The sequence below is a fragment of the Amblyomma maculatum genome, chromosome 1 (genome assembly GCF_055883805.1).
Source record: "Amblyomma maculatum isolate TAMU_Amacu chromosome 1, ASM5588380v1, whole genome shotgun sequence".
NCBI lineage: Eukaryota > Metazoa > Arthropoda > Arachnida > Ixodida > Ixodidae > Amblyomma > Amblyomma maculatum.
Genome location: NC_139344.1, coordinates 175,712,251 through 175,739,000, shown reverse-complemented (window position 1 = coordinate 175,739,000; position 26,750 = coordinate 175,712,251). Strand labels below are relative to the sequence as shown.

At 42.2% G+C, this 26,750-nt stretch overlaps 1 protein-coding gene across 3 annotated transcripts in view; it reads right to left on the bottom strand.

Moving 5' to 3' along the window:
• Edem2 (ER degradation enhancer, mannosidase alpha-like 2) overlaps window positions 1–23,931 on the bottom strand; it is a 129,015-nt gene extending 105,084 nt beyond the window's left edge. For 2 of the 3 annotated variants that reach the window (XM_084589627.1, XM_084589626.1), the window contains exons 1-7: window positions 23,650–23,931; window positions 23,107–23,152; window positions 18,629–18,729; window positions 18,501–18,540; window positions 15,194–15,306; window positions 7,518–7,671; window positions 2,409–2,537 (exon numbers count right to left, since the gene is read on the bottom strand). In XM_084589627.1, the coding sequence (XP_084445753.1) occupies window positions 2,409–2,537; window positions 7,518–7,671; window positions 15,194–15,306; window positions 18,501–18,540; window positions 18,629–18,729; window positions 23,107–23,152; window positions 23,650–23,750 (684 nt within the window). In that variant the 5' untranslated portion in view covers window positions 23,751–23,931. The remainder of the gene's footprint in view (window positions 1–2,408; window positions 2,538–7,517; window positions 7,672–15,193; window positions 15,307–18,500; window positions 18,541–18,628; window positions 18,730–23,106; window positions 23,153–23,649) is intronic. The other variant, XM_084589628.1, reaches the window with a different exon arrangement.
• Window positions 23,932–26,750: the final 2,819 nt, after the last annotated feature.

The following is a 26,750-nucleotide window of genomic DNA, read 5'->3' as shown; positions in this document are numbered from 1 at the left end:
TGACATGAGCTAGGAGAGATGCCACAGTGGAAGGGTCTAGGTTAATTTCGACCACCTGGGGCTCTTTAACCTCCACTGACCGCACAGTACAAGGGCACTCTATCAAAATGTGGCTGCTGTGGCTGAGATGAAGCCCACATCCTTGGGCTCAATAGCTAGGCTCCCGACCCACTACGGTGTGGCCAAAAGATGCATCTATCATGTGACACTGGCGAAGTTTGGATGCAATATGCACATTGCTAAACAGTAAAAAAGCTTGAAAAATTGTGCCACTTAAAGTGAAAGCAGAAAAGAAGTGGCTGCCCAAAAAGCAAAACTAATGTAGTAAAACCATAAATATAGCACAGCTGAATCAAAAAAAGAAAGGACACAGATGGGAACTTCAACCAGTACCAATTGATTCCAAATGGCAACTTAGGTTACAGCCAGCCAATCAAATTCAGATGATTTCTCAAGTTCCAAATGGGCTTTGAGTTAGGATCTTCAAGCCGCACTTGGTTTCTGCATGTCCAGGTTCAAACTCAAAGCTTCTTTTCAAATGTGAGAATTCGTTTGTTTTTTTGGAAAGTTAAGAGGATTGAATATATACACAGCTCCATAGGACTACTGGCAGGACAAATTTAGAATCTGCTCTTGCATCAAAAGATGGCAGTGTAATTTTAAAAAACAACTGCGCAAAAAAAAAAAAGCACAAGAGTAGAAGAACACAGGACGAGCGCAGACTAACAACTGGTTAATTGCACCAGCACCTCCTTCCTTCATTAACCAAGGAGTCTTGCACATTTTGAAGAAGGTGGGCAGAAAATTTGGGTTTGATGAACTCTTTTCTGCGCCTTGCAAGCTGTCACATTTGTGCAGTTTAGCCTTTAAAGACAATCTATGAAGTTTAGGTGTGGCATTAACCACAGGAATGAGTTTGTGCCTTGTAATCAGAAGTTTATGAGATTCCACTTAGCTGTGGCAAGGGGAATGTCGGCCAGACAGGCCGATGAATTAACAAAAGATTGTTGAAGCACGCTAATTTCTTAGATGCTGCACGTGGACAGCATAAACACTGCAGAATCTGCAAGCATGATGCACAAGAATGTACTCCGCTTTAAGGCCAGACTAAGATTATCGAATGTGTGCGGGAAAGAAAAAAGGGGGAAGTTCTTGAAGCTTCTATATCGTAAGATTAGGGCCCGATAAATGTGGAAGCGAAGCTTCCATTCACTTATACCGCAAGGAGCTAGAATTTCTCAGACTGACGAGATGATCTTGTGTTTTGGCTTTGTGTGTTAGTGCGCATGCACTTGGTTGATGAAGGAAGGAGGCGTTGGTGCAATTAACAAGTTGTTAGTCTGCGCTCGCCTTGTGTTGTTCGCTTGCTCCATCCTTTTTGTGCAGTTCTGTTTTTCAATAATGCCTTACCAACTAGCCCCCCATCGCACTCTATTGGTAGTGTATCACTGCTCTTAGCTTATGAACACTGTTAGCTGCCTGATTAATTTCAGTATAGAACAAGGCTCTAGCCTATTAAATAGATGTGGAGCTCTTTTTAGATAAAGAGGCAGCACCTTGAATCATGTGCAAAAAAAAAAAAAAAAAGCCATAACAGGCCTGTGATCTGCTCAAGTGTGGAGGGTCGCATGCACACTATACTGAAAGCAACAATGAGTTTTTAGTCTGGGCAACACTTCACACTTCTTTTGCAACTGGAAGTTAAAGCTTCCAAATACAGGTGGCCAATTGATCTGGTTTAGCTTCCAATAGGTCCCAGTAGTGTTTTCGAAAATTTCTGACTTGGAAGGAACTGCAACCGCTGCTCTTGAGTGAGAATTTCCAGTTAGCAATAGCCACTGGCATACATTCACTGTGTCCCTACTTTTTTTTTTTGCGCATGCCGTTGGTTGCTGCTACTCACTGAATGATACAATTTAAAGAGACCTAACAATACAAAACCACAGTAACAGCCTAATGGCAGCGCATTTGCTTCCTCCGCAGAAGGTGCTGAACCACAAGATATTACAGGGGTTTGGGTCCCAGTACTACTGGAGACCACTTGTATTTTCAATGTATACTATTAGCCTCCCATCGGGCTTTCTCATGGTTGGAACAAAAATGATAGATTCCACCCATTCTCTCACCGATACTCCCTATCAGACAGAATTTTCAAGAAATGAATCTATGGTTTCTTAGGAACATATGTTCATATGTTTCACAGCACGACTGTGGTAGCCCTGAGGCAAAAGATGTTTTGGCTGCTTGTCCAAACAAAGAGACGAGTGAGGATCTCATTGCTGCCCACTTCACAGCTGCCTCTGACTGCTTTCACCTGGCCTGCAAACTTTGGCGTCACAGGTAATCAGTCAAAAAAAAAAAGATGTAAATGAACAGCATTATCAAGATGGGTCTAGCATCATTCTCACCTCAAAAATCGGCTCCCCAGTCAGCCTGCTTAATGCAGCAAACTCAAGAATCATAGTGCCAGCACATGCTGTACAGGTCTCATGCACTTGTCCCAGCTTGGGGGACTTCAGGCCTAGCCTCAAGTTTATCTGTAAAAGAGAAGATCAACAACACAATAAATTTACTATAGTTGCTTTGTGTCCTAAATTAAAAAATCAGTGAAAAACATCCCACAAAAGTACTTCCAGCCTTGAGAAAAAGCAACTGGCCTAATGACTGATTCAGAAAAGGGAAACTAACTCCAAGCAAAGCTGCAGCAGGTGAGTAAGAAGAAAAACAAGACCACTGCTTCAAGAAGCGACTGAAGTAAATAAAATCTTGAAGATTAAGCTTACTAGTACTGATTCAAGATGCATAGCCAGAGTTGAAAATTCTCTCAGAAGAAATGCTGACGAGACGCAAGGCGAGAATGAGTTTGAACACATAGTTCTTGGGGAATGGTGGAAGATGACGCCGCCATTGCAGTTACGAGCATTTCGCATCAGATCAAAAGGGAAGAGCAGATATGTATGCTAAGCCGGTGTTTCTCAATAATGTCAAAACAGGGAAACATTCCATCTCAGAAGTGATGACAAAGTGTTCAAGAAGGAGCTAATGCAAGAAGCTACACCTCCGGTATCAGGCTAGATGGTGTGTCTCATTCAGTACTAAGTCGCATCCCAGCAGCAATTAGCACTACAGCCGAACCCCGATATATCGAACTCGAAGGGGATCGTGAAATAGTTCGATATATCGATAACTCGATATACAGAAATGGGCTTGAGAAGCCGCTTGTGATCATAAAAAATGATATGGTATTTGTTGCGTAGTCAACCCACTCGCATAATGAACCCACTCCCCATTTTCGCCCCCGAAAATTTGAAAAAAAAAAAAAAAAGCGTTCGGTGCCGTTCGACCATCGCATCCACAGCTCATTTATTGGCAGCGTGCCAGATGCTGCGCAGCGATAACACCACGACGTGTTTATCTTTTAACTACACTTTTCGTAGATCTTGTGGTGGCAGAGAGCGAACTTGGCAGACTGTCCGCGTGATGGCTTGATTGCACAAGCGATGGTTCGATTTATCGTGCCGCGCTTGGGGTGGGGCGGGCGTAGTCCACTGCTACAAAATCATTGCCAAGCGTGACAGCTGCAAATGCCGCTTGGAGCGAACAATGCTAAAGGCCGGTGGCATGACCGCAGCCGACCGCGTGCTTTCGTTGATTCATAGATGCAAGAATAAACGACTCTCGCAAAAAAAAAAACTGCTGCTTCTTAACGTCCGCAGCCGCCATAGCTTATGCTGCGCTGCACGTTCAGCCCGACAAGAACAACTCTCGCAAAAGAAAAAAAAATTGCCGCTTCTTAACCTCCGCAGCCGCCATAGCATACGTTCAGCCCAACGGCAAAAATAAACGACTCTCGCAAAAAAAAAAAAAAAAAAAAAACACATACAATCTGCCGTTTTTTACGTCCGCGGTCGCTGTAGCTTACAAGCGTTCAGCACGACGACACGAGACACTCATCGCAAGCCAGCCAGCCGCCACGAACAGAGCGTTCACAACTGACACTGGAGAAGCGTCTGCCTCGGGCTGAGCTGGCTTGTCCGCGCATGTGTAGTGCGTGCTCCTGCAAACGAGACCGGGAAAGAGAGAGGAAGGGGAGAGATAAAGCTCAGCAGAAGAGTAGGCACACCCTTGCGCTTCACTCTATCGCATTTTTCCCCTCTCCAGAACACCACGGCTGCATTGGTTCCCTCTCGTTCCTTCACACACGACTTGCAAACGTCACGTGGTAGCGCGGCAGCGATCACTGCAGATGCGCTTGCCTTTGGGGGAAGGGCGCGGCGCTGCCCCAGACCGTCGCCAAGCTGTGTCCTTTCATTCCCTCCGCGCGTGGCTTGAAAACGTCACGCAGCAAACGGCCGAGGTGATGCGATCGTCTTTGGGGGAGGCGCACCGCCCAATGCGTGGTGCGGAGTTCGATATATCGAACGACCAGTGAAATTGAGTTCGATATACGACGCAGCTTTCCTATACTATTACATGTGATTTTCAAGGGGATATTCCACGAGTTCGATATAACCAAAATTTGAAATATCCGGGTTCGATATATCCTGGTTCGACTGTATACCATAGCTATAAGCAACCTGAAATAAGCTTGACTGACAGCCTGCAGACAACCAAGCCAATTTTCAATATCAAACCATGTCAAAAGCATGCCCTGAAATCCCTAATATTATTCATGTCAAGCAGACCATTGAAGTTTTAAGTGTGCCACTTCAGGACAGTAATGTTAATACCACAGTCTCTGGCCATGCAATAGCCTAGGATCAAAGATATCATTTTTTTCTGCCAATAATGGCGCTGTGAAGCGCTTCTAGAAAATCACTCAGAAGTAGCCTTCTTATCAGTCATGATTTAGCTTAGTCACTGCACCATAATGACCAAACTTAGTTTCTTTTTCATTTTGATAACAAAAGACAAGCTTGTGTTAATATCACCTACACAGTAATAAAGGCTCAATGCAGTCCACACATCACAATAATTCCCGCAGATTTTACATCCTTCAATTCATGCATTTCAGGAAGCATATGATGATACATAAAGGCAATTTCGCTGATGTTATCCTCCTCTTTTCGACGTAATTCCGTATTCATAATGCATACAAGCCAATGAGTTCTTCCTGCACATAGATAATGCATCCACAGTGATGGACATGTTGAAGATACTGTACTAATCCTCAAAGTAGTGGCACTGCCTAAAGTCCCCATGAAGCCTGACAGGGCAAACTATGAGTTACCAAAGATGGCAAGCAATGACTATACACCAAGCAGTTGGCAGCATGAGGTGCTACTGTGTGTTGCTAATATTCACACTGCATCCTGCTTAAGCAAGCATGGTGCTGATCTATTGTTGTCAACAGCGCTTCAGAAGACGGACGGAGCATAGAAACATAAAATATGATGACATAGGCGCTGCAATAAGCAAGCCTGTTTGCAACACCACAATGAAGACACTTGTGGGTGGCTCCACACTTTAAAAAAATTTTCAAAGCACTAAAAGAACAAGGAAGCAAAATTACACCTAGTAATCCACTAATGAACATATAAAAATAGCTTAAGAGTTCACCACAAATAGCAAAATAGGATTCAAAACAAGGTACCTTTCTTGTAGTGTCTCGGATATTGTTCAATGATTGGTAGGTAATCCAAGCCTCTTACTCGGCTCATGCAGTTTAGATATCACCTTGCTCAACATTACAACTTTTAAACCCAACAACTAAGTGCAAATGGCTAGAAGTGGAGGTGACTAATGCTTCCGGCAGCAGTACATGGCAGATGTTAACCACAGACCAAGGCAGTACAGAAGTGAGCCAATGCAACCAGAGCACAGAAAACTCAAGAGGCATCCAATGCTAGCCTGTAGCTAGTTAGAAAAATATTAAGGCGAAAGCCTTTAATGGCTCATCGTTGTCGTCAGCAAAAGTGTGATGCTTTTGCGGCGGCTCTGATACTTAAAAAATAAATGAATAAACATTGCCTCCCACTGGGGAATCGAACCTCCATCCCTTGGATCCCCAGCCCAGCGCTTTACAACTGCACCACCCACCTCGGATCATGAAACTCTCTTCATAATTCCCCTTGACTACAGTGAGAATGATTTATTTATTTTATTTATTAATACTGCAATCCCAGGAAGGGATTTTCGCAGGGAATGATAGCAAGATTCCGCGAGTGACAGATACTGCGCCTTTCCTTTCCTGTAGACGAATTATAGAACACCGGCGAACTTTAATGCATCCAATGAAATGCTGGTTGTGTTCGAAGAGGGCGCGCGATGTACAGTTACAACAGGTCATGACGTCACAAGGCAAGATTAATGCATATATGAAGCTGACCCCACTGGGCGTCCGATCCAGGCGTCCGTGCGCCCTTTCATTTACCGCTTCCCCGAACACCGCACCGCACAGCAAACAGAAACAGACCCAGATGTATAGGAGGCGTTAGTACAGCAGGCATCAGCGGCGTTTAAAATTGATTTACAGGATATAAAAGGTGCAGTACCTGTCACAATTCTCTGCGTACACATGTAGCATGCCATAAAGGAAGGAAGGAATGTGAAACAGTAGTCACCCTCTTTACTCAAAGCATCATTCACTGCCACATTCGCAACAAATGCGTAGCAGAATGCACTCAGGCTTTCGCCTTTCTCCACTCTAGTCGCCAAAGTGTCTCGTAATTTTTGAATACCAGGTCAGCACCTGATTCACACTGATATCCACTTTTGTTTGTAACTGAAAATTTGATACCTACTGCCTTATATGGTTTGATAAACACATTTGAACAATTGATGACAAATGTTTTTGCACTCAAAATATTAATGGCGATTTCCACTGGTCACTCCGAAGCATGTTTCCTTCTCCGGGATAGCAATTTTGAATTCTACTGGTCGACCAAGATAGATTGCGCATATTCCGCTGGTCATTTGGAGCAACTCAGGGTGCTCTAGCTCAATCCGCCAACCAGTGTCAGATCTCGCCGGAAATTCTAGTAGGTGACGTTGCCACTTTCGGAGGCTGCGGGATTTTTTTGGCCATTTCTAGTGGTTTCAGAGATACTGGCAGAGGACACTGGGCATCATAATTTTTTTGCGCGAATATGCCGAAGTACATCTATCGAAAAACGACTACAGCGTCAAAATCAGGTGAAAGCAAGTTGCACAGGGCTGCGCTCCTGCCTATTTATCAACCTTTAACAGGGTATACTGTGGGGCCAGTTGGTCGTTTTTCGTTGAACTATTTATCACCCACAACAATTTTGGCACTGGGATGCGACTTCAACTTTTGGAACTGGCTCAGCATTACTTTTGCCGTGCGCTCTACATGTTCCACTAGTCGAACAAGGCAGATTCGCTCTGTAGAGGTTTAGATTAGGTCACTCTATTCCGGTGCGAGCACCCAGCTCCAATTGACCAGTGAAAATTGCCATAAAAACATAAAAAGAAAGTGTCAGTCACAACAACAACACACAAATAGAGTAATCTATGGCTGAATCATAACCAACCACAACATCAGTGACCAAACTTACTCTAGGATGTGGTACACCTGTGGACGTGTTGAAGGCTGGCAACAAGCGATAACCAAGCTCTTTAGCCATAAGCAACAGGTCTCCCCTATACCAGGTCATAAGGCCGTGACGTTCCTGTAGATATGAAGCCAGGATGTGTCCACTCAGAAGACCCCTAAAAAAAGAAAGAAATTGATGTTAATAAAAGTGAGAGTTCAGGCTTTCATAGTCTAGCCATTTTCGAGGATGCCTTTTAAAGATCAGCTTCAGTTTTGCTCATTGTTTAGCTGAAATGCATATTTTGAGAAAACCAGCACAGCAGCTGTAATTTGTGTCCTTTATGACGGTGGTGGTGTGTGGGGTTTTTAACGTCTCGAGTGACTCACGCTATGAGCAACGCTGTAGTCAAAGGCTTCGGAATAATTTTGATCACCTGGGAATTTTTTATATACACTGAACATCGTACAGTAAAAGGCCAACTTTTGCACTTCAACTCCATAAAACGTTGGCCGTGGCGGCCAGGTTCAAACTCAGGTACCCGGCTCAATAGATGAGTGCCTAAGCCCTTAGCCACTGCAACGAGTATTTGCCCTTTTTATAGCCCAGAATTCTTGTAGGAGTAACAATTCAAATGACAATCAGCTGTAGGTCCATACTTCGCAACATAAGGTCGATGGCAAATAGTTCAACTCTACACAAGTAACCAGTGCTGACATCCTTGCGATCTTGGTGGCAGGAATTAGAAATCCCATGACAATTTAAAAGGAAGTCATTCCTTCAAAAAAATTTGCTTAATGGACTGATTAGTGCTAACCCTCATGAAAAGGCTCCTGACAATTAGCTGCCACTACCCGCTATAGAAGCTTTTAAGCCTAAGTTTAACTGTGCGGGTGACAGTTTTGTCTAAGCTTGCAGTAGGAAACTGCTTTAGCAACTTTTCTACGAATGGTGTGATTAAAAGCAGCAGGCAGTGTTAACTAACATCAATGCCACAAAAGCATTCCCCGAGAGCTCAGCTTTCTTGGTTTGTTTAAAGTAGGAGTTTGACATTTTGTTTTAAGCAAAAAAAAAAAAAAGAGTAAGAGGCTTTAAGGCACGTTTTCAGGCATTGTTACACTCCTTTACATGCCTCTGCATGCTAGGAGGCTTGCTTGTCACCTCCTGCTAGGGTCCCACCGCGGTGACTCAGTGGATAGGCCGCCTGACTGCTGAATCCATGCATGCGGGTTAAATCCCACTCATACGGGCACTTTTCGATGGAGGTGAAAAGCAAGGTGACCATATACTGTGCGATGTTAGCGCATGTTAAAGAACCTCAGGTTGCCGAATTTTCGGAGCCCTCCAACGAGTCGTCACTCGTAGGCTTTGGGGCATTAAACCCTATAAACCAACTAGCCAACCATCGCCCGCTAAGGACATTTACTTTGCTGAACAGGCTTCTGCACAGCTTATATAAGCATCGTGCATCATCATCACCCTCACCGTGACTATACCCAATGCAGGGCGAAGGCCTCTCCCATATTCCTCCAATTAACCCGGTCCTGTGTGAGCTGCATCCACTTGACCCCTGCGAACTTCTGAACCTCATCCGCCCACCTAATTTTCTGCCGCCCCCTGCTACGCCTTCCTTCCCTTGGAATCCAACTTGTTGCCCTAACCGACCATTGGTTATCCTTTCTTCGCGCTAACATGTCCTGCCCATACCCATTTCTTCTTCTTGATTTCCATTAGAATGTCACTGACTTGAGTTATTTCTCCGACCCACTCTGCACGCTTTCTATCTCTTAATGTTACCCCTACCATTTTTCGTCCCATAGCCCTCTGGGTTGTCCTCAAATTAAGTAGAACTCTACTGGTTAGCCTCCACGCTTCAGCCCCATAGGTAAGTACAGGTAAGATGCAACTGTTGTATACTTTCCTCTTGAGCGATACTGGTAAGCTGCTAGTCATAATCTGGGAGTGCTTGCCAAATGCACTCCATCCTAGTCTTATTCTCCTTGTTATTTCCCTTTCATGGTCCGAATCTGTGGATACTACCTGTCCTAAGCAGATATATTCACCTACTACTTCCAGTGCTTCACTACTTAACATAAACTGCTGTTCCTTCCTTAGGCTATTGAATATTACCTTAGTCTTCTGCATATTGATTTTCAAGCCTACCTTTCTACTTTTCCTGTCTAGGTCATCAATCATTCTTTGCAATTCATCCCCTGAGTTACTTAACAAGGCAATGTCATCAGCAAATCGCAGATTACTGAGGTATTCTCCATCTACTCTTATCCCTAACTGCTCCCACTCCAAGTCTCTGAATACTTCTTCTAAGCAAGCTGTGAATAGTACTGGGGAGATTGTGTCTCCTTGCCTAACACCTTTCTTTATAGGAATTTTGTTACTTTCTTTATGCAGAACTATGGTTGCTGTGCACCCTCTACATATATCTTCAGCACTTTCACGCATGGCTCGTCTACACCCCGATTTCGCAATGCCTGCATGACCGCCGAGGTTTCTACTGAGTCAAATGCTTTTTCGTAATCAATGAATGCTATGTATAAGGGCTGGTTATATTCCGAGCATTTTTCTATCACCTGGTTGATGGTATGAATATGATCGATAGTAGAGTATCCTTTCCGAAAACCTGCTTGATTTTTTGCTTGATTGTAGTCTAAAGTTGTACCGATTCTATTAGCGATTACTTTAGTAAATACCTTATATAACAGACAGTAAGCTGATTGGTCTGTAATTTTTCAAGTCCTTAGCGTCCCCTTTTTTATGAATTAAGATAATGTTTGCATTCTTCCCTGGTTCCAGTACCGTCAATGACACCAGGCACTGCGTATATAGGGTGGCCAGTTTTTCTAGCACGATATCCCCCCCGTCCTTCAACAAATCTATAGTTACCTGATCTTCTCCAGCTGCTTTCCCCCTTTTCATAGTTTCTAATGCTTTCTTATCTTCGTCCTTCGTCACTGGCGGAACATCTGACTGCATTTCCCTACAGCCAATCTCATTATTGTCGTGACTTCTTTGGTTGCTGTAGAGATCAGTATAGATGGTTGTTTTGGTTTGTGGGCTTTAATGTCCCAAAGTGACTCAGGCTATGAGAGACGCCGTAGTGGAGGACTCCGGAAATTTCGACCACCTGGGGTTCTTTAACGTGCACTGACATTGCACAGCACACGGGCACCTTGCTTTTCGCCTCCATCGAAAAGCGGCCGCCGAGGCTGGGGCTCGATCCCGCGTCCTTGGAAACAGTAGTCTAGCGCCGTAACCACTGCGCCACCTTGGCGGGGTAAGATCAGTATAGAACTCCTCGGCTACTTTGACTATCTTATCCATATTTATGATGACATTGCCCGCCTAGTCCCTTAGCGCATACATCTGATTTTTGCCTATGCCCAATTTCTTCATCACTTTAAAGCTTCCCCCATTCTTTACAGCATGCTCAATTTTCTCCATGCTATACTTCCTTATATTGGCCACTTTGCACTTATTGATTAGCTTTGATATCTCTGCCAATTCTATCTGGTCTGTTGAATAGGAAACTTTCATACTCTGGCGTTTCTCTCCTTTAACAGCTTACCGATATCCTCTCTAACTATCCTACCGCCTACTTCTACAGCGCACTAAGTAATAATATCTCTGAAATTATTGTTCATTGCTTCTAGGCTAATGTCATCATCCTCGGTCGTGCATAAGCATGAAGAAAAGTGCGATCTTCGGTCTACTGTAATGGTTCAACAGCAGTTCCATCGCTGCAGTTAGCACATGGACCTCACAATGTCCCACTCTTTGCTGAGCCCAAAACAGCAACTCAACCATAACATAAAACCGAGTTTTTAAAGACATACTTCAATTTTCACTCATGTATGACAGTTCCATCATTTACCTTACACTGTTCTTTTTTAAAGGATGATAATTAATATTTCATTTGCCACAGCCTGGAATTTGTGTTAATTACTGGTGCATAAGCTGCTGTTGCTAACAAAATTAACACAATACACTGTTCGTGACTTTCGACAGCTCAGGAATACTCCATTATACTGATCAGCAAAAAAAAAGTAATTCACCGGTAAACAAAAATGTTTGCAGAAAAAACAACTAAAAGCTTAATAAATATAAATAAACAATAAAATAAGTTGGACAAATTTTGAAAATATAAAAACTGAAAAATTCAACTCTAGTTACAAGCAACAGCTGATATCCTCTAAAGAAACTAGCGGTGTGCAAATATTGAAATTTTCGAATACGAGTCGAATACAAATATGGGGTAATAATGCCTTCAAATATTGAATAGTATGTGAGAAGTGGAAAAAAAAAAGAAAAGGAAAATTAAAAAATTGCAAACACTGTTAGTCTCATAGTGTGGCCAAATACCCTTAACCATGCATGGGCCAACTGAAGCTCGAGAAACGCATGTGCGCATGCAAATGCAAACAAAAAAGGAAACAAAGAAAAACAGAACTAGACATTGTGCATGGATGAAATTAATGATTTACACTACTAATGATTGTTATTTTGTTCAAGTAAAACCTTATTTACTAGTGTTAACAAATGATTTGAACCATGCAACTTGCTCACATGCAAATGTTTTATTTAGAAAGTTGTAAATCATCAAAGAGGGCTTGCGACGACCTTTTCAGAAATATGTAGGTTCCCACTAAAGTTACTTTGCATGCAGCAAGAAAATGTGTACACATAACTACTGGTCCATGTGGACATAGATGGTTGATGTTTCCTATTTTGACTTTACTGAGAATGTGCGAAAACGTACTGGTATCTGCACTTTCGTATAAAATTACAACACTGCATTTGTTGTACCTTTACAGCTAACAAAAAATTCTAGTGAACCTCAAATGTTAACACAAAGATATATTTGAGTTCATACAAAAAAAAAAAAAAAAAGTCTGTTTAAGAAGTTTAAAAATTCTGGTAAAAGCAAGTCTGTTTTTGACCAATGCAGATATGAACCTTTGAGCTTTACATGTGGAACACATCCACGAAGTTTATTCTAAGTGAAGCAAGTGGTTAGACATGCTTACAGTGTAAATTAAGCTTCCCTAACAAAATTTTAGAACCACCGAATTCAGTGACTAATAGATATTCTCCTTCAAACACCACATGAAGAGGGACTCTCCTTTGTACAATGCCATTGACAAATGTGCCTGCATGGTTTGTTTCCCACTGAGTGGAGCATGAATTTGAGCGAAAATAGATGTCCAGAGTTCATTTCATCATTTGAGAAGCACACCAGTTTTGCTAGTGGGTTGATGAACTCTAAATGAGGTGTTCCAATATGCCTGTATTCAACAGAGAAAATAAGTAGCAGCTATAGAAGCTACCTCAAATTTATTTAAAGCTGACTCCCTCAGAATCAAAATATTCAAAAGCAAGTTGTTTACATCACATGAAAAAAAATTAAAATTCTAGAGGGCACTTTGGACCATTAAAATGCGATGAGGCAAAAGCATTTGTTTAAAATGCCACTGATTCCTGCTTTACTTCATTTGCTTTTGTATGCTGTGTGGTGCGGCGTTAGAGGAAGCGCCAAATGAAAGGCGCAGCACGGACGCCTAGATCGGATGCCCGGCGGGGTCAGCTTCGCATATGCGTAAATCACCTGGTGAAGTCATCAGTTATGCCCGGACGTGACGTCATGGTTATCATAACGTCACATTCGGTGATGTCACACTACCATCATCACTAACTGTCACTATCGCTAACTACCGCTAACTATCATAATCAGTTACTATCTACTCCTGACTAAAGTTCTTCACTGACATTTTCAAAGGTAAACAGAGCCCCGCGGAATGTTGTGAAGAACTGTGACACTTCTCGCGGACAGACACTCACCAGCCTATCAAGGCTTTTGCCTTAAAGAAAAGGAAAGGACACAGTGCACACATCATCAGATTAATCGAGAGCATAACTCATAAAAGAGACAAAGTTATATTAGCATATCAAAGGTGATGTTTCCAAGAAGATATGAAAACACTGGTTTACTACTTTAAACAGAAAGATTTAGTACCTGCAAAAAAAGGAAAAGATGCTGGTCGTGACCCGTGTCTGCATTAATTTTGTCTTCTTTGTTTAATCCGATAACTTGGTGTTTTGAATGAAACCATCTCTTATAATTGGCTTCATCAGTTTCATGAGTTTGACCCTGCTGCAGTGGCTAATGATTAAGGCATTCAACTTCTGAGCCAGGAGACCAGGGCATGATGCCGATTGCGACGGCCATGTTTCGATGGAGGAAAAACGCAAGGCACCCATGTGCTGTGTGATGTCAGTGCACGTTAAGGAACCCCAGGTGGTCAAAATTATCTGGTGCAGAGGTTACTTTTTGTAGTGATGTGATCAAACTGGGCTACTTAGATCAACTTAAGTCCTGAAAAGCAACAAAAGTAAACCTCCGGCACAAAGTGGGCATAGGCAAACGATATTGTGCTAATATGCCTTCGGATGCAACGAGACCAGATTTCTGTCATGGTTAGACACAGGCCAAACCATGCCACTGGACACTTTGTGGACAAATGCTTATTCTTAGGAGCAGAACTTAGATTTCAGTTTAGTCACTAGAAACAGCTGCAATGAATTCTGTTCCAAGTGGGCATTCTGGCAGGCTAGTTGGTGCATAAAGTTCAATGATAGGAAACAGTGCTGCAAGTGTGAAAAAAACAACACAGGCACTTAACTAACAAGTGAGGTTTATTGCCAGACAAAGAGGGAATTTATAGATCACATAAAATAAAACAGCATGGGTCAGGCTACTACACAAAAAGAAAAAAAAAAGAAATAGGCATACATTCCAATAGGGCTTTCTTGGCCGCTAGTTTCTGCATGAAGTTCACGTTTATGTGACCTATAAATTACCTTTTTGTCTCGCAAAAAACCCCAGTTCAGCGCCTGTGCTGTCTTTTGCTGTGTGAAGCTGTAATCTCCAGGGACAGCCAATGAGGTTAGCTAAAGCCCTTTCAGGGCAAGAGTGAGATCCGACCACCACTCACGGCACATGTAGAGGCATATCTTTTTGACGTCTAGCGTAGTATGAGTTTAAAACAAACTGTGCGGGATCAGAGCAGTATGCAGGGCTGAATAAGCTCATGATGAATGATACGCTAAGCCACTAAGCATAACTTTACTAATCTTTTTTTACGTTCATGTCTTTAGCACTGCTTCCCATCACTAAACAAAATGCATTCTGGTAGCCTGCTACACTTAAATTCTAAAAACTACTCCATCGTTCCCCATCCATGCTACATCCCACTGCATGCACGATGACAAAGCCATCGCACCAGCCTTTAATACTTGCAATGCCACTTGCACAAGGCATGGAATGTGCAGAATTAAAAGGCCCCTTTACAATCGTTGGTGGCATTACTCCCCACCTTAAAAAACATTGCCTCAATGCTTCCAAAACAAATAGAAAAGAGTAATCATAAACACCAAAACTTAAATCTTCAAGGGGCCTTTAGCGTGCCTAATTGGACATAAGCCATACAAGGCCATGCATGACTTCAGGGCACACGTGTAGCCTTATGTCGCGCTGCCGGGAATACTTCGCAGTCCAACTTTCCGACATGGCGAAGGACATTGCATGGGCCAAAGTATCAGCATAACAGCTTTTCACTCAGTCTACAATGGCGCAGCACCTTTATGGCTTACTACGAATATGTAGAGGTTTGTACAAAAGAGCTTACCCAACCATTCTGATGTTGGTTTCAAACACAGATACGACAATGTCACTATCAAAAGTGACATCCCGGATTACAAGTTTGACAGCCCTCTCGAATTCTTCCATGTCACCTAAAAGCTGAAAAAATAAAAATAAAATAATGCATAAACCCCTAGCAACCCTGCAAATTCTCAAAAAGAATGACACTGGTTTCATTTCTTGGTTTTGCAGTTAAATGCACAGCACTCTAAGCCAGAAATCCTCCCTCCCCAACTGCCCCCCCCCCCCCCCCTTAGCACTCAGACATTATAGCAAGAAGGAAAAGAGTGCACAACACCCCTGAATGCACATTATAACGAGTGATGCATTTCACTATGCTTCAAAAATATGATAAGGCAACAAGATGAACGATGGAAATTTTCTACCATGCAGCGAATCTGACACAGTGGTTTTGTAAAGAGTTAAATCTTTCTCAAATAGTTCTGATAATTTACTTTTTCTCTGTAGGGTGCGGCAGAAGGTTATGTGAGTGGATGATTATCAAGAAGTTTGCAGGGATTATGTGGAATGTAGCTGGCACAGGACCAGGTTAAATGGAGGGATACAGGAGAGTCCTTCACCCTGCGGTAGACATAGTCTGACTGCTGTTGATGATGATGACTCTGATTCTTTGCCAGATGTGATGAATCTATTAATTTCTAATTTTCGGTCACCACTTTTTCCTTTCCAGGGGTTTTTTATTGCTTACTGTAAAGAGCCAGCATTTTAATGACAACTCATCACAGCACCTGGACAGAGAATTAAGTTTAGGCAAGCACCAGAATATAGCTTTGTTTCTTTAGAAGTGTGCAAATATTTAAAACTTCAAATCGTTTCAGAACAGTATTTACTAGGGGTGCGTGAAAACTGAAATTGTCGAATATTGATCGAATATGAACGTGAGAAAAAAAAATGCCTTCGAATATCGAATATCTAATCAGTGAAAAAGAAAAAAAAAGTAATAAAAAATAAAATAAAATACAAAGCGAACGTTATTCATCTTGTGTATTTCAGAAATCACATGGTATCTGCAAAAAATAAAACTAGAATTACATAGAAGTGTAAACCCTACTGAAAAATCCATTATAAATTTTATACAGGCTTCTGTATACTGGGTACAGGAAGGACCTGCATAAGATTAGTTGGAGACGTCGTACTGCCGCTGAATGCAACTGTCATTAATTCGGAATTCAACAACCAGAAAAAATGTCCAAATTAACCGAAAACTCGAATTATCGAATGGTCCTAAAAGAACTTCCACCGTTTGCATCACAGTAATTTTTATCTGACGAACACCTGCACATTGGTTGCCAAACCGAAGTGAGAACGATATTTTAGAGTAATAGCTATACTAGTTCGTTTCTCAAGGTCAAGTTTTCCACAATCTAAGTAAGGTCATGTGAGCCATAATTTCAGAATGGCAACCCAGCATGGCCGTCACACAGCAACAGCGCATATGTATATACTACGCGACAAAGGTGGTAGCATACAACGTGATCAAACTGGAACCGTACCACGTGACTACACAACACTTGCATAGCAACAACGGACGTGTAGCGGCGAATTGAGAATGATCAAAGAGGTTGCCACGAAACAATCGCAGCAGCACGCAAGGGTCACAACTTCACCTCTTACACTGTGTTCTACAAGCCGTGCCACTTCAATGCATAAGCGTATGGTGATCTAAAATGAGAAGACCACTACTAGTCACACTCACAGCCAATTATCGACTGTATCGCGGCTGGTAAAAGTGGCATGTTGCGTGATGCTACACTTTGCTACACAAGCATGCAGCAACAGCATGGTGACGGTTCTTATTGGCTGTCAGTGCGTTATTGAGCGAAGGCTTTTGACATGAGCTGGTTGCCTTTATATGGTGCAAGAGCAAGTTAACTTAAGTGGCAAGTGCAAGATACTTCAATTTGGAAATGTGATGTTTCACAGCTAGTCAAGATGAACTAGAAATCTGTGATTTCTAAAAGCTTAAAAGGTTCAAACAGCTCAAATAGTGAAACTGCCATGGGAATCAAATAGCAAACACTATTCAAAAACCATTGCAAGTTTTGAATATTCGCAAGCCCTTAGGTACAAGCTTTAATTCTTTGCCGTCATTCCTGCCAACTTATTCAGTGGAGGAAGACAGCATGTACAAGAAATTCGTTGGTGCAACAGCAACCCGAAAAAGAATAAAAATGTAAGTTCATCATTTGAGACTTGGACTTAGTCAACAATACACATGCTCTCTGTCAAGGGAAAGAAAGGAACGATTTGCACAGTTAATGGTAGGAACAAAGAAACTTTTCAAGGGAATGAATTTGACAGAAACTGCCATGCACTAGTTTAAAGCCATACGATACTGTTATACACTGCCAGGATAAAAAGTTAAATATATCAATGCTTCCAGTTTCCTTCCTTTGGACTTGCTTTGAGAAGTCCACTACACAGTCAGTTGCAAAAGCTTAGAAAACAAAGGTGCTCCAAGAAAGAAAAAGAAATAGGGAATAGCCTCTTCATGGCTTATGCCAAAGCATCGCTCCAAGTACTCATGCCAATACAATAACTCAGTAATGAAAATAAAATAGAAGGTTCTGTAATGATATCGCAAGTTTTCCTCAAAACCAGTGGCTCCTTTCGGTAAGGGGTAGGGACACCAAATATTTGGCCACATTTTTGTTCTTTGAAATAGTGCATAAGGCTTTGGTATGCACAGATCACGACATCCTAAGCCCACTAAATAATTTATAATTCAGCTTTATCTCCCATGCTCTTTCAGTTTTAACCCCTAAATAGAGACTATACCAACAAATTTGAGCTGAGAAGACATTCAGGTCATGCAAAATATGAAACAAATGTTGCGTCAGGTTTTAATTTAGCCCACATTTCACGCCACATGGCACAAGAAGCCAAAATGACAAAAAAAAAATGAAGAAACAATACTGCATTGCAATTTTTGCATGCCTCACGCGACCTCAATATTTACCTCAACTTTGCTGCTATGTCACAGCCACTTTTCAGCTGTTAAAACCAAAATGCGAGAAAAAAACTGAACTACAAATTACTCAGTTGGCTCAGGTGGATTCCAAGGGGTAATCCATGCTTAGTGATGTCTTCCACGTCAATACACACTCAGTCTAACACACATCAATCATCAAGCATCAATATACACAATGCCCAATCAAATTTTGGTGCTCAACTCTGTCAATTTCATATCCAGATTAGGGCTATAAAAGCTTCCCATCACCAAGAATGCTTGTATTCATTGTGTACAGCATAAAGAGTTTGTTGTTACTTACCACTAGTGTGTCCATGGTGTCCACTAATGTTAATGAAAAACTGAAAGAATAAAGAGATTAACATTACAACAGAAAAAAAAAAACAGAACAGAATCACACTTTGCATGCATATGAGCAGGCTGACTTACTTTCCCAATGCATCATCAATGTCCCCTCGATTAGCTTCTGTTCCTCGGTATCGGCCCTTACAGCTCAAAGGCATAAGTTCATCTGCTGGGTATGCATTGTCCTGCAAGAAAAGCAGCAATGTTTAGTAATTAAGCCCAATTAAAAAATCACAATCATTAAGATGGGATGCATTAAGCATACATTCCCATTAATGGTGAAAAACCATGAACATACACTGTTACGTGTGTGTGGGAAACATCTACAGTGGTTTGCTTCCATCATAGATAATGCCGCAAAAGTTGCATCATTGCACTGCCAGTGCTCCTGCAAGCTGCAGATATGAATGATGCCAATCAGTTGTCACGAGGACAGCTCTGGTACACGTATTGGTCTCTTCAGAACATCAACCACATCGAGCTGAATTTGGCCACCTAGCTTTCATAGGAGAGTTCTTCGAGCAGATTTGCAGATTTTCAATCTGAACGGCAAACCAGCTTGCACTCTGCCCATCTCCACTAACATGCCATTCATAAACATGCCAAACATAAAAACTGGAAGTTGTGCTATAGGCAGAAGAAGACCTCACTAAAATGAATTTTTATAGCAATTAGCAATGTTGTTATGAGGACGGCATATCTTCACAATGGAGTTCTACATGTAATATTTTATGTCCCTAGTACTTAGGCTTCATAGCATTTTATTGGTGTATTTAAGAGAATGGATACATCATAGTCACAACAGCCACCAAGAGAACAGGGTGGTGATCGCTGGTGCCAAACATCACCCAAAAAAAAGAAACTACCAGATAAGTAAGCCAAAGTTTCATAATAAAGAAAAGAGACAGTGTAGCCCACCTTGAATATTATAGATTATTTTTATTGCATTTATTTTGATATTCACACTTTTTTTAATTTTTATGCTTTTGTTTTCAGCAAGTTTTCAGAGAAAGATTTTTTTTTTTCATATTATGTATAATTCTTAACCACAACATTTTGCATGTTCCTAAAAGAACATCTAAATAGCTACACATCACCCCGTCATAGCAAGATAACAGGTGACCCATCAGTCACCTGTTATTTTTCCTGTCCCAAAAGAGTTAACACACACACAAGAAAAAGAAATTGGATATATAAGTCATATTTTGAAAAGTAAGAAGAGAAGTATTGTACCACATGGTCCATTTTGAATATTCTAAAATCGCTTTTATCATGGCTTCTTATTTGTATATGCATGCCATTTTCAAATTTTGCAATTTTTTCCAAAAAGTTTGCACCAAAAAAAAAAAATTTATGTATAATGTTTAAGCGCAATATTACCTATGTTTATGAAAGAACGCTTAAATAGCCACACTTTGGAATAAAGTACACCAAGAATGTCTAAATACTAAAGTTGGAATTTTTTTTCAAAAACCGCTTAGATATTGCTCATTTTATTACGGTCCTGAATGAGGGCTTTATACGCGAGGTTTTATACTGTGGTCTCCCACATAATGCGGTACCTTACAACTGTAAGCTAATGAGAATGTGTGAAGTAATAGAAGCACAAATTTAGGAATTAGTGATTAAGTGATTAGCAAAGGGTATGTACTCGAATGAAGATCTGCAAGGGGAATCACAGATGGGAGCCATTAACGCTGTTGTGTCATACCCTTAAAGGAAAAGCTTAAGTGTTCCACAGGCTTTTCACTACAACTGAACTTATCATAAATGAATACTCTGTTGTTTAACTAAGTAATACTGACGTCGTGAAATTGTTTTATTTATTTCATCGCAAAGATCCTTTTACAATAAACCAGTTATGTCTCACATGAACCACAAGAAAGGGAAGGCCAGGCAGCCTGCCGACTGTGATGCAAGTGCTTTGTTCCATATATGATAGGCGAACTCTGCACATTTCAAAGCAAAATGCAATCCTCACGGCATCAGAGCATGTAACTTAATATGTGCATTAATAATGAGCGTTGCTTGCTTGCATGGAGGTGACTAACATGATATGTAGTACATCCTCTACATCCTCCCTTCCTCAACTTTGGAAAATTTCTCCAGCTGATAAAAATACTAATGTAAAGTCTATAATCAATGACAACTAAAAAACCTGAAAGGACCTCTGTCACATGAAAGTATAGTAAAGATGGGTAGCGCATAAGTTTTGAGCCACCTATTCTGCATTCTTCTTTGATATGTTTTTCACAGTACAAATTAACCCCAATTCACTGCTTATGCTGGGAAAACAGACCATTTCAGTCTAATGAGAATACAAATTTCCTTCACCCATAAACTTTGATGCTTTTTTTTGTTGCAGCACATCATAGTATAACTAGTAACGAAATCCATCAATTAATGATTAATGACATAAAGGAAGAAAACAATTGCTTGGAAAGGAAAATATCTTTGTGAGTGTTGGAATTTGAGAGGCTGAGATAAAAAATATTAAATATATTTAGTTGAAAAATAGGAGATTAAAAAATGTTACATGTTTTGCGTGTTACTTATCAGAAAAGCAGTATTCAAAGTTACAGAACTTTTCCTGCTAAACTTTGTGGGTAGGAATAAAGAAAGAATCAATTGCTAGCGCACAGAGCCTGGTGCTATTTCTAAGTGCAGTAGCAAGGTCAATCTCGGGCTATTTTAGAGCATGTGTGCTTGTTGCCCTGCTGGTGATATGGAATCATTTAGGACATGCCCAGCACCAACACAGAGGCCTCAAAAACAGTGCGCCTTCTCGGTGATAGCAGAAACGAAAGTTAATGACAGACATCTGTAAATGGTCTGGACTGAGTGGAAAAATCATCTTGCTCCAAACTAAAATATGGAAAATGGACATCATCATCTTGCACAAAGCTGTTGCTCGCACAAACAAAGTCAAGTGTTGATGCTGTGAAATCATGAGAACACCATTGTTGCTGGGCGAGGTCAGTGCAAGACAAGGATGCCCCTTTGGGCATCTTCTAAACAATCTAAATCTAAATAGGAACATCTAAATAAACATGCAAGTTTAGCTTTTGTACACATACCAATGAACTTGTACAATGGCATACAAGCTCCAGATGAGAAAGATTAAAAGCATGCATCTTTGTGCTTCAATGCTGTTACAAAAGGTGCACATATGCCCACTGGGAATACTCAAACTGAAATGCACCAAACTTGCATTTTGGCTTGAATGCATTGATCTGCTTATATCCTGGGACACTTTTCATGGTTGCCACAGAATTCAATAGTGGCAGGTGTTCTGCCACAATTTTTCAGACTGAAGAGAACAACAGCTGCTGTTATTGTCACAAGAAGCCCCGGACGTACATGACAATGCCATAACTCATCACAGGTGGCGCAAAGAGAGAGGTTAAACAAACATAGCATAGAGCCCACATACTACATTTGCAAAATGTCACCACGTGTACACAAATACACAGCACACACACACAAGAAGCAGTCAAGCTCCAGGCATCCTGAAAGGAATCAAATGTAGTCTCATGATGTTCATGTGCACTTTTCAGCAATAATACATTGGAGTATATGTTACAACTAACGTCAATAAGTTCTTTGATAAAATCGTCACTTTAAATGTTTGTTTGTCTGATGTTTGTAAGAATGCAGTAATGTGGTAACCTGTGAAAATGAGCCAAGGGGATGAGACACGTAACATGGGCATCACTAGTGCAACATATCGAATAAGGAAGCCGAGAGGATTTACACTATGATTTTAAAATCTATTCACAAGGATGAATGAAGACGACACAAGTGTTTTGACATGACATGTGCTGCATCATTGTCTTCTTTTTTTCTTGTCACTGTATCAACAAACTGAAAAAAATGTGACAATGGAAGTTTCCACTATAACTTGTCTGTGTTTTACTTTCTCCGTCTTTCATCCATTTCAATGGAAGTGAAACGAAGTGGTGTCCGTGTGCTGTGCGATGTCAGGGCACATCAAAGATCCCCAGGTGGTTGAAATTACTCCAGAGCCCTCCAATATGGCACTCCTCTCTTTCCCCTTTCACTCCCATCTTCCTCCCTTCACTTACGGCATAGTTCAGGTGTCCACAGAACAAGTGTGACAGATACTGCACCTCTCCTTTCCTGTGGACAAATTATTATTATTCATCCATTCGTGCTGTTATCAACTAGTCCAAGTGTCCATCGCGGATTCAATATTACACCCATGCACTTTTAGGTTGGAGGCCACATAGATGCCTATAGAAGCTAGTTTCTCATCTCTAAAGTAAACAGCAGACACAAAGACAAGGTCAAGGAAGGCCATATGAACATAGTGTTGAGTGTAATAAAGTTGCACGTTGCATGTTTGATCGTTCTTGTCCCAAACTGCCTTCGTGAATGGCATTTACTTCACTGTTCAAATATACACACAGCCCTACAACTAAAGTTTAGAAGCCAAGTACTATTATGCATTTCGATAGGACATATGTCTGTCAACAGAACCATTAGTTCCAGTGCTTGAAAGTCTCGCTAAAGTCTAGAGATAGTTCCTTCTTGGCACATACCATATAAGCCCGGTAGGCGTGAGAAAACATTTCTTTGACTTGGTCCCTGGAAAAAAAAAAAAGAATTAAAAGAAAAATACAGTGGCGACAGTTCGATCGATGGCGGGAAAGCGTATCCTAAAGTTAAACAGATGCACTATCTCAAAAACTGTCATCGTGTCACGGTCGTTCACTAAATACGCACCTCTAACACACGTTACCCCCTACCTCTTTTCTTGGTTTGTTTTCATATGAATGATTTCAGCTCAGTAGCTCTCACGTCGAAGGTGTCAACAGGCACACAACAAGCTCTCGCCAACAAATTGAAAGGTCCGTGAATGGTACATGTACACGCACGACTACAGAAGGAAATCAGCAGCTAATCGCCAGTTTAAATGAGGCTAGTCACCAGCAAGAAAGGATGAAGTGAAGACTCGACAACCCATTCAAAGTGATCAAATCGGTCAGCGCGAAATAATACGTGCCAAATTTTGTTCCGCTGCTAGCCCTGCGCAGTAGTAAACCGTAAACAAGCGAAACTAAAGATGTGTTCGCGGAACTTACCGCAGTTGGACTCTCTCTTCCGCGGTTACGGCTACGGTGGTTCCGACGACGCACATCAACACGCTAGCGATCGCCACTATTGTGCGGCTAAAGGGTGCCATTTGAGGTCCGAAGAAATCCGGCAAAAGCGTTTGTTTCTTGACGGCGTCTTGACTAGAGTTGTGCAGATGTGCGCAAAATTTTTAAGATGCAATCCATCGCCTCCGTTCCCCTTCGCCCACCTCTGTTTCCTACTGCATCAATGCAGGGAAGCAAGCAGCAGGCTGGCGATTTTCGCTGTACAGAGCAGTCGCGAATTTCCCGACTACCACTTTTTTTTCTTCCAAAAGCAATAATAGGGCTTCAAGTACTGATTGAGGCGTCATCTGTTAGCAAAAACCTGAACCACTTACGCATTGTTTAGCACGTTTGGCGCTAGTATCACTCGCAAACAAGCGCAACTCTTCCATTTTCCTCAATAGAGGGCGCTTCCAACGGTTAGTTTTCAAAATTTGTAAGAACAGGCGGACGAACTTTGAGCGAAGGTTTGCAAGAGATGCGAGTGGTGAACCAAAACGTCATCGCCCCAGCTGAGTCGCCACCTGGGGTAAAATTTGATATACATGTCGACGGCATTTAAAAACAAAATCATGCAAATAATTCTTGCATGAAAGCAATTTTCGCAATCTAAAAGGTCAGAAATAAATTGCTATGGCTAATGAACATTGTCCTTACTGCATGTAATTTTAGGCCTTTTTCTGCGATTTTCTGGTGCTGTGGTTGCTGTGGTGCTGTGGTCATAGAGTTTCTTACTCTTACCTAGAGGGAAAGCTGTGCTGCCGTCTATGGGAGTTTACATGGAGTTTCCAGATGGTCAGTTCAGCCACCATGGGCGCTCAAAGCATCATGGGCCGGAGAGCTACCGAGTGCAGAACTACAACTTTTGTCCAAACCTAATGCAAAGATAAATGTTGTTCTACCGTAAATAATGTCCTAAGATTGAATATTGTGACTATAAATTGCAAAAAGAGAGAGAAACAAAATGCCAGTGTGAGATTTATCCAATATAAGCGATGACCCTTTCTCCTATTGGCTTAGTTTTGAGCAGCCCAAATACCAATATTTCGCAGTTAATAGGCACACTTTGAAACAAAAAAAATGTTACGAAAATATTTATCGTTGTGCAATCACTTAAGGAAGTTTTTGGTGGCATTTCGGGAAACAAAAACCATTTATTGGCGACGTCTGCTTTTGCGCCTTCGCTACTATGGCTTTCGCGGTCTATGTACGCACCTTCAGATGATGATGATAACAAAAAGAAACATTGCAGTAACGCCACTCCACGTACTGGAGAAAAACCGACTGTCCCGCAACAAGTAGCACACCGGCCCATGATTCTTAGCGCGCCCATGGTGGCTAAGCGCGCCCATGGTAGCGCCATCTCCTCTCTCCTCCTCCGGCGGCGCCGCTCCTCCTCTCGCATTTCGACCGTGGCTCCACCTACGGGGTGCGCGACTAGCGCGCGCTCTCCGGAGCAGGCGCCCTTCACAGCCCTCTCGACCAACGCCGCGCGCGCGCCGATCGAGGCGGCCGTGCGCCGGGTCTCACCAGAGCCATGCATTTTGTCGCAATGTGTTCAGGTTAAAATATTACTCACTGCTGAAACATAATTACCAAATGTTGACAGGGATTTCCCGCCAGAATAGTTTCAGCTGTGAGTGTCATACACAACAAATACGCGATTTCGGCGTTGGTTCAACTCGCCGTCATCTCCGTGTGTCCGTAGTTCGTCACATTTGGCCACTCAGCGGCATGCTTTATAAAATTTGTAACTAGGCGGCGGACAGGAACAATTTTGGAACAGTCTGTGTATGGTTTCATTGCAGCGTTGACTGGATTGCCAGCTGCCGGTAAACTTGAGAAGTGTGGCAGCAGCTGTCTTCCATGTATTTTCAACTTCAGCTGCAGATCAAATTAACTATAGGCGGCGGAAGCTGCAGTCTGTGTGGAGTCTGCAGCTTTGATTGACTTGTGAGCTACCGGTAAACTTGGGAAGGGAGGTAGCTATTATTTTTTTTTTATATTTGGCGTTGAGACGGTGCCGTGTTCAGCTGCCATGGTGTGTCACCATACGTACACCATTTTGGCGTCGATTTAACTCGCCTTCACCTCCTTGAGTCCGTCAGCCGTTGACAAAAGTGCGCAACATGCTTGAAAAAAAAAATTAACTAGGCTGCGGAAGCTGCAGTCTGTGTGGTTTCTTTGCAGGTTGGACTGAATTGTAAGCTACCGTGAAACTTGAGAAGCGTGGTAGCAGTTTTGTTTTATATTTTGCGCTGAAACGGTTCCGTTTTCAACTGTCAGTGCGTGACACCATTTGTACGCGATGTCTGCGTTGGTTGAACTCGCCTTCACCACCGTGCTTCTATCAGCCGCCGGCCAAAGAGCGCAACATGCTTGAAAGAAAAAATTAAATAGCCAGCGGGAACGATTTAGTAGCAGCCCGCGTGGCAGCAAAACACACGGCGATAGGGGAGAAAACCTGGGCCAGGGGGCGCTGCGCCGCTCTGTGCGTCAGCGCCCTCCATGGAGACCCCGTCAAAATCTACGCGCAGCCCGGCCGCGTCGTCTGCTAGCCGCCGCATAGAAAAGCATGTTGTCGTCTGCTCCGCGCTGCTCTCTAGCACGTGTTTGCGCGCGCGCGCTCGGTTGTTTCTCTCCTCCTCCGGCCGCATTGTGGACCGTCGCGCTCTAACAATGAGGGGGGAAGAAGAAGGAAAGAAAAGAGCTAGAAGGAAAATAATGACGGCGCACTTTTTTCGCGAAGCTTGTGTGGAAACGGTAACGGGATGGTTGTGGGCCTTTCTTTTTTTCTTTTCTTTTCTTTTTTTTTTTTTTTTGGGGGGGGGGGATATCTCGTACCATTCGTGTGTCGTACTTCTCTAACTGGCGGTGCTGAAGCAGCCATCGTGGAACCGGGTCGGCCTCAAGAAACAGATATTCGTCATTAATGCGATCACTTTACGTCAATCATCCTATCCTCATACGCGATCCTGCTTCGGGAGCTCAAAACTGCGCGTTCGCTATAGGAGATAACTGAGCTAGGAATTGCGCAGCGCAAC